Source organism: Protomyctophum bolini, assembly GCF_963924005.1.
Source record: "Protomyctophum bolini genome assembly, chromosome: 4".
Classification (NCBI taxonomy): domain Eukaryota; kingdom Metazoa; phylum Chordata; class Actinopteri; order Myctophiformes; family Myctophidae; genus Protomyctophum; species Protomyctophum bolini.
Genome location: NC_137865.1, coordinates 24798496 through 24811122, shown reverse-complemented (window position 1 = coordinate 24811122; position 12627 = coordinate 24798496). Strand labels below are relative to the sequence as shown.

The 12627-nt window shown below is 42.2% G+C and overlaps 1 protein-coding gene across 2 annotated transcripts in view; it reads left to right on the top strand.

The window, feature by feature from the left end:
- eea1 (early endosome antigen 1) overlaps positions 1-12627 on the top strand; it is a 33307-nt gene that overhangs the window by 3025 nt on the left and 17655 nt on the right. The window contains exons 2-9 of one of the 2 annotated variants that reach the window (XM_080761090.1): positions 4459-4539; positions 4739-4851; positions 5014-5068; positions 6218-6283; positions 6428-6458; positions 6545-6649; positions 9436-9557; positions 10074-10229. In XM_080761090.1, coding sequence (XP_080617216.1) covers positions 4459-4539; positions 4739-4851; positions 5014-5068; positions 6218-6283; positions 6428-6458; positions 6545-6649; positions 9436-9557; positions 10074-10229 — 729 coding nt within the window. Of the gene's footprint in view, positions 1-4458; positions 4540-4738; positions 4852-5013; positions 5069-6217; positions 6284-6427; positions 6459-6544; positions 6650-9435; positions 9558-10073; positions 10230-12627 lie in introns of those variants that run through there. The other variant, XM_080761091.1, reaches the window with a different exon arrangement.

Genomic DNA, 12627 nt, shown 5'->3' with positions numbered 1-12627 from the left:
GTTGCACCCCCCCACACACACTCATAGAGCACCCATCACTGATCCCTGTTGTGATCAATAGAATAAGCAGCTGTTCAGCCATCCACATCTCCAGGGGTCTAAACCAATTGAATCTTAAGCCTTTGCCCCGGGTGTCCTCCGTACCTGATGTCCCTGTTTTAGACACAGTATTAACAAAATGTGCATTAATTAATGCGAGGTCAATAAATAAAAAGTCGTTTATCTTGAAGGATCTATTTACCTCGAAAACACTGGACATTCTCTTTGTAACAGAAACCTGGCTACACCTGGGCGAGTCCGTGGCCCTCACTGAACTGGTACCCCCTGACTGTACAGTAATTAACTCTCCCAGGACCACTGGCCGTGGTGGAGGAATAGCAACTATTTTTAGAAATTGTTTATATTATAAACCTTTATCATCACCTTCCTTCTCGTCCTTCGAACTAAGCCTGTTTGAGCTGGGTCGCTCAAACCCTGTCCTATGTGCAGTAATTTACCGCCCACCTAAATATGACAAAGACTTTATTATGGAGTTCTCAGAGTTCCTTTCCGGTGTTGTAATTAAATACAATAGACTTCTGACGGTTGGTGATATGAATTTACATACATTTTGCTGTGTCTCAAAGCCCCTAGCTAAAGAATTTATGGACACTCTTGATGCTTTTAATTTTATTCAACATGTTACTGAACCCACGCATGAGCGGGGTCATATTTTAGACCTTGTTTTATCGTGTAATCTGACCATCTCAAATGTCCAAGTGTGTGGTACTGTTCTATCTGATCATATGCCTGTCTTATTCGATTTTCTATTACCCTGTAATATTTTAAAACCATGTGTTCCTATTCGTCACTGTCGTATGCTCAAACCCTCCACTCCTGTCCATTTTAGCTCAGTTTTCACGAGCACAGCTCAACCTGTAATTTCAGAGGGTCAGCAGAACACTGAGCAATTAACATCTGCCTTCTTGTCCGCCTGTACCAGCGCCCTTGATTCCGTGGCGCCCTTAAAAGTCATGCGCCCCCGACTTAAGGCTGAGCCTTGGCTCAATGACACCACTCGCGCCGCCAGACGAGAATGTCGAAAGGCGGAGCGCAGGTGGAAAAGTGACAAGCTCCAAGCATCATATGACACCCTCAAAACCTGTTGGAAAATGTACCAAATTACCGTCAAGGCTGAAAAAACCAAATATTTCTCTGATATTATTTCAACTAATGCTGATAAACCACGAGTATTATTTAAAACCATTGAAGTATTGTTAAATCCTCCCTTATCTACATGTTTGGAAGCCTCCCCGGAGGTATGCGAAAGTTTTCTCTCATTTTTCATAGATAAAATAGCCTCTATCAGAGCCCTCTTTCCACCCCCTGTTCTCGACCCCCCGACGTCTGTTAATACGTCGGTTAATACTCACGCTCCTGTTTTTAATCATTTTGAACCTGTGTCGCTCTTAGCTCTCAGTGACATTGTTGCAAAAATTAAACCCTCGTCCTGCCCGTTAGATGCCATCCCCACCCGCTTATTCAAGGAGGTCTGGGGGACTATTGGACCTTCAGTCCATAACATAATAAACAGCAGTCTTACAACAGGAGTTGTACCAGCACATTTTAAAGTAGCAGTTGTGGAACCCCTAATCAAAAAAGCCAACCTGGACACCTCTGTTCTATCCAACTACCGACCCATTTCTAAGCTTCCATTTATTTCAAAACTTTTAGAAAAAACAGCACTTTTACAGTTACAGACTTTTTTAAATGAGCACAACATCCTTGAAACTTTTCAATCTGGTTTTAAAGCTTTCCATAGCACCGAGTCGGCACTGCTCAAAGTTTTTAATGATCTTTTCATTTCCACAGATAATGGTGACACTGTAATTCTTTTACTCTTAGATTTAACTGCTGCTTTTGACACATTAGATTATAATATTTTAATATCACGCCTGGAGCACAGTGTAGGTATCAGGGATACCGCCCTAGACTGGTTCAAATCATACCTATGCAATAGATCCTTCTCAGTTAAATTTGGTCATCATACATCTTCTTCCGCCCCCCTGTCATCTGGAGTACCCCAAGGTTCAATTATTGGCCCCATCCTGTTTTCGCTATATCTTCTCCCCCTAGGACTCATCTTAAAAAAACACGGAATCTCCTATCACCTTTACGCAGATGACTCCCAAATATACATGCCCCTAAATAGAGATAGCAACAGCCCCCTATCCCCTCTCCTTGACTGTTTAAAAGATATTAAAGCCTGGATGGCCCTAAATTTCTTAAATATAAATGAAAGCAAAACTGAGGTGATAATGTTCGGACCAAGTGTCATCAACACTCCTCCCTTAGACCTAGGCCCACTTCAACCCTTTGTGGTTCCCATGGTCTCCAATTTAGGAGTTAAAATAGATAATGCTTTTAAACTTGATAAACAAATAAATGCTGTGGTCAGATCTAGTTTTTATCATTTAAGGCTTTTATCACAAATCAAATCAGTTTTATCTTTTAAGGACCTAGAGCGAGTGATACATGCTTTTATTACAACTCGCCTTGACTATTGTAATGCCCTCTATGCCGGCATCACCCAAGCCTCCCTCTCCCGCCTTCAACTTGTTCAAAATGCTGCCGCACGTCTTTTAACAGGAACCCGGAAATATGAACACATCACTCCCATTTTAGCTGCACTCCATTGGCTCCCAGTACGTTTTAGAATCCATTTTAAGATTTTATTGTTTGTTTTTAAATCTTTAAATGGATCAGCGCCAGTTTATGTCTCCGATCTCCTAAAACCCTATGCTCCCTCTAGGTCACTGAGGTCAGCAGATCAAATGCTCCTTGTCATCCCCAAGGCAAGGTGTGTGAGAAGAGGGCACCGAGCCTTCTCAGTAATTGCTCCGAAACTGTGGAACCAGCTTCCTAGCCACGTCAGGCTGGCTCCAACACTACCTGTTTTTAAAACACATCTTAAAACTCATTTCTATTCCCTGGCTTTTAAACCGTGAATAATGTGTACTCTTGATTGTTTGATTTTATTATTATGTTTTTATTACTGTATTGTATTGTATTATGTTTTGCTTTGCCTAATTGTACAGCACTTTGGTCAACTTTGTTGTTTTAAACGTGCTCTATAAATAAAATTGGATTGGATTGGATTGGAATAACATGCTTTGCTTTATTCCTAATGGAAGTGGAACAGCCTTCTCTGTAGGACACTTAGGACAGGACTCCAAACAGTCAGTGTAGTATTAATCGTTTGAGTGCAGGCAGGGTCAAAGTGTGTTTCGTGAATGGGCGGTGATCCCTACTTACCTACCTACATTGTCCTCAGATGACATATTGCTCAAAGTACGTGTAGGCCAAACAGATACGGATTACTTACTTCCCTAACCTCTTACCACACAAAATGCTGACCTAATGATTCATTCATGAGATGTCAGGCATCAGCAGTCAGAGACATCAAATATTTTTGATGAATGGATATTTTCATCAGTCTCCTTTCATGATGACGAGTGGCCCGGAAGATAATTTCCCCTTAATTTTTCCCATAGACGTTTCAGAAAGTATTTATTTAAAGACCTGTAAGCCTCGGACAAAGCCAACTCAGATGGTGACCAATCATGACATTAAACAAAACATTTTGGGCCGAACAAAGTTGTATCCTGCCCTTTATTTCTTATTTATAATTATTTGTTCGGCCAAAACAAACAAAGTTGTCACCATCCGAGTTGGCTTTGTCCAAGGCTTACAGGTCTTTAAATAAATACTTTCTGAAACGTCTATGGGAAAGATTTATTGGAAATTCTCTTCCGGGCCACTCGTCATCATGAAAGGAGACTGATGAAAATATCCATTCATCAAAACTACACTTTGTGTGGATGATCTCCACACTTCACAGTGGAGCTGTTTTTTTAATAATAAATGATGTTATGAGAGAGAGAACATGGTTTCAATGGGAGAATAAGACATTCCTCTTCGGTAGATGTTTGTTTATGTTTGAGAAATAAGAACCAAGACTTTATTACATCCCCATGGCAGGAATGTGATTGTTGAAGACTTGCTTTAATGTTTGTCTATCCCTAATTCCTAGCTCCCTAACATCACAAACAAACAGTTTCAATTTGTATCCTGATGTGGAGGTGGAATTCATATGAACTTTTCAAGGTTCACGTGTGATGTGCTTTGGCCACATAGAAAACGTTCTTGTGAGTCTCTTAAAAAAAAGACTTAACATCGACAACTCGTCCTCACACTGATGAAGGCTGGATAGCTTTTAAACGTTTGTTTAGAAACGTTTGTAGAGAAATAAACCTGTTAAATTGATTCTTGGTGTGTGTGTGCGACCTCTTCACCTCTTCGGCCAAGATATTAAATTTGGTCAAAAAAGTCCAATCTAGTTGATACATTCAAGTAATTTGTTCCAAAGTCTTTCACTCTCCAGACTAATCCTTTGTTTATCTTCTCTATGTCCTCTAGACTCCTGGGAAAGCAGGGTCTCAGAATTCAGAGTCAGACCAGCCGCCCAGTGCAGACCTCAACAATGACCAGACCTCTGAGGTAACTGGACAATTAGTTCTCTGGGTGAAAGCCTGTAGCATCGTTCTAACTTGAATTGCTACCGCACCTTTGTTTTTGTCTTTGCGTCGCTAAATTATGGCAATAGTCTTTTGAAGCTGTCTGCTTACGTAAATATGGGATATCCTGACAAAGTAAAACATGTAATGCTTGGTCCTAATGATTGTTATTCTGTATGCAGGGCTTCATCTGTCCTCAGTGCATGAAGTCTCACAACTCTGCTGAGGAGTTGTTCAAACATTACCAGTTGTTCCATGACACAGGCGATATGCCCACCAATGTGGGCCCCAGTCGGTAAAAAACCTCATGTTTAACATACTCATTGTGTATCAAACATATTGTTATTATTGATTATTACTATCAGTCAGCACCATAGTAAGATATCTCTGTGTACTCCTGCTGTCTTGTGTAATCGAGTATATTCCTTTATCTTGCAAATGTGTCTCCTTGTTGTAGGGGAGACCTCATAATGTTGAGGCAAGAAGTTCAGGACTTGCATGTCTCACTCAAGGTATGATCATGTATTTATGGACAGAGATTGGTTGAATACTTTATTAACAGTTTGCAAATTGTACAGTGGTACGATTTTACAATACAATTCACTGTGAACGTACGGTCGTGATTTTGTAGGAATAAAGTTCAGTTCTTTAAACAACACTATTTCATTTGATAATGTGATTTATGTCGTTTTTCATAGTTTTTATTATTTGTGTTGCGACGTTGACATAATGACATGAGTTAGAAACGTCTTAAATCTCCTATTAAAAACGGGGGTTCTTCATGGATTTCTCCAGTTGTTACTGGTGTTGCCAGTGAAATGAAAATGTATTTAGGCTTGTTCCCTAATGTTGTTTAAACCTGTGTTTCTGCTCAAACATTGTCATAAAGGACCCCCATGTATTTGTGCACACGGACCCCCATCTGAAGAATGTTTTGTGCCAGGTTTTTATTTCTTTTCATAGACCTGCTTATTTCTCTCACACAATCTGGTATCGCCTACCTTGTTATACACAGCAGCATAACAACTGGTGTTGCCAGATTGTGTGAGAGAAATAAGCAATCAGGTGTATGATTGGCCCAAAACATTTTTCAGATGGGGGTCCGTGTGCATAAATACATGGGGGTCCTTCATCCGTTACACAATGTTTGAGCAGAATCACAGGTTTAAACAACATTAGGAAACAATCCTAAATAAGCAACTACACTTTAGAAACAAGCCCAAAGAAAACGCAACCTGCAACTACTGTCAATATCAAGCAACTTTACTGAAAAACAAGACCAAAGTCGCTTAAAACAAGCGGACATGGCAACACCGGTAACACCTCCATGAAGAACTCCCGTCAGGAGATTTAAGACGTTTCTAACTCATGTCATCATGTCAACGTTGCAACACAAATAATACAAACTATGAAAAACTATGCCATCACATTATCAAATGATAGTGTGGTTTAAAGTACTGAACTTTATTCCTACAAAATCACGACCGTACGTTCACAGTGAATGAGTAGCTGCCGACCGGAAGCGTTCTGGCGGCCCAAACTAAACGTGGAAGTGTTGGCTGCATAGAGCCCATTGTGGTCCTGTGTGATCCACAAACTACAATGCATTTTGTGTGTGCATGTGGTTGTAATATACAGTATGTGTCTCTTCCCTATTTTAGGAAGAAAAATGGTTTTCTGGAGAGCTAAAGAAAGAGTTAGACAAAGTGCAAGGACAACTGAAGCAAGTAATTCATTTAAGTTGCTAAACAACTATAAAGTAATCAGTCACTCTGATCTATGAATGCCAATCTTGTTTCTTCTGTCACCAGTACGGATGATACTGTACATGTCAATGTGTCTCTCTCTCTTTCACTCCTTTGAATTCTTAGGGAGACGGACAGACGGGCACAGAGGATTTAGGTGAGCGGAGTAGAAAAATAAATTTAAAAAATAAGATTCCATCATGATCTTCAGTTACTAAAGCTGCAGTGCTCATTTCTCGTCAGTTCTGGAGAAGAAACTGAATGAGGCGGAGACGGAGAAATTCAACATCAAACAGATGAAAGACCTGTATGAGCAAAAGGCTGCCCAGCTGGCCACAGAGATTGTGGGTAAGGTTGGGGCAAGCAAGCCAGGAGGCCGGGGCTCTCTGTACTGCTTTTGTAAATTACTCAACCCAGATTTAGTCTGGGAGCCGTGGGGGTGAACGTGGTTTCGTCGGTAAAAATGATATCCCTTGGGCATTTTTTGTTATTAACCCCTTAATGCCTGAAACAATAAAAATCAACCCAAAAGTGTTTTATGGTAGTTCATGCAAAATGCTTGATCTAAAGACTTCTACAGTGTTTATACATGAAAGTGGATGTGTACAGTGCATTAGATTTAATATGCATTTAATTTATGCATTTTTAGATATTAACCCCTTCATGCCCAAAACAGCAATATACCATTCAGTTAGATTTATGACGTTTTATGCAGAACTATCCATTCAAATGCTTCAAATTAGCTTTCTACATTGTCTGTATTCATGTTTTTGTGGAAGTGGTCATGCACATCATATCCCCTGGTCCAATGATACCAACTAGCCAAATGTGTCTGAGACCCCAGAATCAGAGACGGAGACGAGAACTAAGTTTACAGGAATGTATTAAAAACGGTAAATCCTACGTATCTAATATCACTAGTGTGGTGACTATGGGTGCCTTGGCAAGTGTGAATGGTGTGTGTGCTATGCTACATGTGTGAGTGTAATACCTGTGTAATAGTGTAAGAAGCTTAGGGTGGTGTGTATGTAAATGGAAAGATGGGTGTTATATGTGCTGCAAGTCTATCGATGAGCCCAGGACAGAGGTGAGGAGTTTTTCTGGGAATCGATGTTGGGCTTAGGAGTGTCGAGAATGTTCTGGGTGGTGGGGGTACGTGTTGCCAGGAGGCTTTCATGGGAATTAACAGGCCTATCTTGAGCATCCTACACCAAAACATTGACAGAACATTGTGCATGATAAACCATGTACTCTAGTCTACAGTTACACTTTTTGGAGTTACATGGGTTTGTACTCCAAAATGTAGTCTGGGGCAGGTTTGCAATCATCAGTCGGTTGGGCTCAGTGACCTGTTAGATATGTCTTTCTCTGGGTCCCATGCTGGTGGAAGATTCCCTTCGACATTTCGCCATAAAGCTGCTTGAAAGTGGGCCCTCTTAACGTTCTCAATGAATGATTCCTTGGTTGGTGGTAGTGCAGCTAGGTTTGGAGCAGATGCATGTCCTTTCCCATTCTTTCCCCCCAAAACTAGTAGTCTGGTGTGTGACATGTCGCTGCTCTTCTGTATGCCATAACATGCTGAGATGAAGGCAGACGCTTGGTCAATGACTTGCTGGAATGGTGCATCATTCTGAAGGAACTTCTTCCCACTCAACATCTTGGCAACTCCCCAGTCTGTGTCTTCCGTGAGGAGGAAGCCCAACAACCCTCGGTGAGGCCTTTAGGAGGGCCATGCAAGCAGCAAGCGGAGCCGCAGCACCATTGCCTTGCGGAACCATTGCCCACCACTCCTGAATGAAGTGTCTGGTGCTGGGACACTGGTGAGAGCAGGAGTGGACCTGGTGAGACGTAGGAGGGGCCCGGTAAGCAGACAACCCACAGAGCCTAGTCCTTCCATGCGCCAGAAGTGTACCTCCCAGCCCTGGCAGAGTAGTTCTAGAGTAGTTCCAACGGATTGTGTGGCCCAGGTTTTGCCCTAGTGGGACTGATTGAGGGTAGCTACTGGGACGTAAGTCGGGACTTGATCACCTCGGCTGGGTCGCCTGAGTGAGGGGTATGATGTTGACCCGAAACCCCGTTGACCTCAGGATACATCACTGAGGATACGTCCCAGGTGCATCCATGCAATGCATTTTTTAGAAGTATTGAAAATGTAAATTGGATGGTTTTGATTTTTATGTTTTGATGTTTCCGTGCAGGATGCTCAAGATGAAATGCTTAATAAAGGGTTAATATGCATTAATCTGAAAGGAAACATTTAGTACATTACCAGTTTCACTCATATACTTTGTAGAAAGCAGATATGATTTCATTTCATTGCTGAGCAAAAAAGAAAATCCTAAATCAAGTTATGGGATTTTGGTGTTTTGGATATGAAGGGGTTAATATCTAAAAATACATCAATATTAAATCTGATGCACTGTACACATCCACTGTCATGTATAAACACTGCAGAAATCAAATTTGATGCATTTTGTTCAAGCGTTTTGCATGACTTTTGGGTTGATTTTTACGGTTTCAGGCATTAAGGGGTTAATAACACAAAATGCCCAAGGGATATCACTGGGCACCCTCTTGAATTATCAAGAGGTGACCCCAAGCTACAAGAATCAGTTGAGAAAAAAACTTTTACTGACAACCACGTTCAGCCAAAAAACAGCCTTTGGCTCCTGGACTAATTTGTGTTGGTGTGTCTTGTATCAGTTGTTTTTGAGGGCGCTAGCCCCTCCTATATGGTTTAATGTTTAATGTTTGTCTTGTCTAGACAGACATTAAAAGCGTCATTGACAATGGACAGAATTTAATGTTTGTTTTGTCACTAACACAAACATTAAATGCCATTAACAATGAACAGAGTTTGTTTTGTCTGTCACTGAGCAAATCGGCATATGTTATGTTATGATATCGCGATGATGTAAGATGATAAGGGTTGGTAAAGCGCCCCTCACTTCACACGGGTGTGATCTTTCCACTTACGTTTGAATTTTGAATGTTGTACTGTGATAACACTTCTATTGCTGTTTCTTTTAAATACGGATGGGTAAATTTCCTCTTGATTAGATTTCTTAAAGCTGCTTTGATTGTTTGATCGGGATGTTATTAATGAGGCCTGAATGTGTGGTCGAACCCAACAGACATTAAGTCACGCTATGATGAGGAGAAGAGCCTACGGGAGGCCGCTGACCAGAGGTTGACCAAACTGACCCAAGAGTTGCAGACGGCAAAACAGGGCAATGAGAGACTTCACACAGAACTGGTACAATGAAGTTTGCAATTTTAGTTTATTCTTACTAGGCTTCGCACATACTTTGTTGTTCGTTATTTGACACATTTCTCAATAATGTGCTTTCCAGTTTGAATGAGACACACTGAACAGAATCCATGAACTGAAACCATGAAATCAGTTTGGCTTTCAGCTGCTTTCTGGAGAATAGCCTCCCACCCCCCACATGAACCTTTCACTGTTGTTATGGAAACCTGTGTAACAGAACTTCTTCCAAAGAATTTTAATGAAGTGAAATATAAAGTAGTCTGTACAGACTCTGAGCACTATGATTTAGAAAAGTTTTGGACACACTTTTTCACCATGATACCCGGCCGTCTCTGATACAGGCCTAATGCTTCTTGGTTGAACTAGTTTAGCAAAATTGTTTGGTGGCTTGTGGCAGAAATCCAAGGAGCATTAACCATTCTTCTAATATGCTTTCAAGGGGCCCCTTTCCCTTCATCTTTACCCCTGACCAAAACGGAATGTCTTTGCACTGCCCCCTAGCTGCAGCGGCCAGGAGTGGAGGACGTGGAGGTTCTGCAGAAGGAGCTGGTACAAGTGCAGACACTGATGGACTGCACAACACGTGAGAAGGAGGAAGAGTCGGAGCGCCTCAGACACCACTATGAGGAGCTGCAGAGTAATTACACTACCTCAGAGGTGAGGGGAACCATGGAGATGCTGGATCTGCCCTTTACGCTGTTGTTTCGGTTTAATAATGGCTCTTCTAATACTTTCCCCAGAACGACACAGTGCAGTACTAAGTTCCGTCCCGGGCCTCTTGGGGGCCCGGGACGGGCTGTCAGATGATCGATGGACGATCTTTTACACAGTCACTCCCTCATCCTCCCGCAATTAACCAGATGCAGAGCTTATAGCTATAGCCTACACTTTAGCAAAATATGAATGTCTGATGAGAATGTATCATTTCCCTACTGTGCTGTACAAGCACCGTGGAGTCTGTCTCACACTCTCCAACAGACATCCTCAGCCACGCTCCCAAAGTGGCAGCACCTGTCAATCATTATAGTCTAATCACTCATGTGAGAAGTGCATGTGTGGAGTTCCTTTTCTTCACAACAGACTTCTTTGCTTCTAAACCCCTTGTTGCTTTTCCCTGCGTCACTCAGCAATAAGGTGAAGGGGTGTTGGGAGTCAGGTTCGGCGAGGCCCGATCGTGCGGTCACCCCCCGGCCCGGTACAAAGTGTGTGTTATTTAATGAAAATCAAGATTTAACGTAGCACGCGTAGTCTACACTACACACTATAACAAACATTTATATTCCTGTGTTTGGCGTGCAGAGAGACTCCACTAAGGGTAAATTAAAGAAAGAAACAAACAACCGATACCCTAATGGTAAAGGCCGCTCAGGGATTTGTTCCAACTAACAAAATGTAACTAACACCTGCAAGTCACTTACCTCCCGTTGCAAATCTACACTCTGGGGCTGGGGCCAAATGCTCTCTCCATCCGGCTCCTAACCAAAAACAAACAAACAACCACAAGTGTGAAACTCCCAACCAAGACAAACTCAAACAAATGTCAAACAATATCTGGAAGAAAGTTTAACCAAACAAACTAATCAATTAATTAATCAATTATTTAAGGACGAGCCCCCATTTTGTCATGCACTAGGGGATGCATGGCAAAAACAGGGAGTCCACACAAGAGTATAAAGTTTTGTAATTATATTTATTATATTAAAGTAAAGTAAGTAAGTGCGGGATGTGAGGATATCAGTCATCAGCAATGTGTGCAGTGTATGGATGTGTGGAGAGTGGTGTGTGTTGTATTAGCTGGTGCAAAACATAACTTAACAAAAGGGTGGTTAGACCCTTGAGCCAGGTGGCAGTCCTGCTTGCAGGGAGGACAGAGAGAAGAGTGAGCTGCAGCCAGGAGAGCTCCCTATATAGTCCCCTAAGCCACACCCACCTCATGTGAGCACAATTAGGCTGACGGCCTGCTCCACTCTGCCATCACAGAGACTTCCCTATAGCTTACAGTGAGGCAGAGGGGGCAGGGCCGTCACAGTCCGCGTCCTGTGTCGGTCTCGTGCTTATAGCTATATACGACCTGATGACTCGTCGACAACTTCAAAACTCCCACAGTGTGTAGGGGCCATAATGCTCCGTCAGAATTACGTTCGGATCCCCACCAGAACTAGCAACAGAAGTGCAACAAAAGTTACAAAACCTTCTTTCTGTCGTTGTTTGGCGAGCTTCTGATCAGTAATCCTCATATTTGTACAGTATAAAGGCAAACACACAGACAAACTTAGATTTATACATGCCAAATGTCTGTAAAATTATAGCATACTGATATATAGAATGCTTTAGGTTCAGTACTCTTCTGTGCTGAATTATTTACTTGGGTCCCACATTCTACATTGACTCACATGCAAAAAAGACCTCTAGTTTCAAATTTTAATAAGCTAGATAAGATGTATTTTCTGTAAATCCGGTATCTTGAGGCCTAGTTTCCAATTCTGACATGTCTGCCCTGCATAATTCTATCCTATTTCCTGCATTATTGATACCTGGCCTGAAGACTTTTGGAGGAAATAGGCGTGATAATTTGTATGATTCCATCCATCAGCTCCAGGCTCTAAATTTATCTTCCTGCACCATCCCTCCATCTCATCCCTCGTCAGGAGAATATCACATTCCAACACCCCAAGAAACTGCAGGCGTCCATTTTTGTGGCCTTTATTGATATGCGTACAGTAGAGAGAGAGGGGGGCGGGGGGGACGACACACAGCAAAGGTTGTCGGTATCGGGACTCGAACCTGTGACACCCTGTCAGGCTGGATTGCCACTTGCCAGCCTACTGAGCCTAGGGGCTCCAATTTCGTCTTCGACTTTACCCGCAACGCAGCCCGCAATTCAGCCGCTGCCCGAAAATTACGAATATAGGAGCTTTCTCTGTTCAGCGTCACCCGCTATCTTTTTTGCCGACACCAGTATTTGCGCCTAGAGGTGTGGTCATGGGCGTGTTGGCACGCTTTCCCCTAAATTGCTATTTTGGTCACATACATACAGCGATAGTGGCATTTAAAA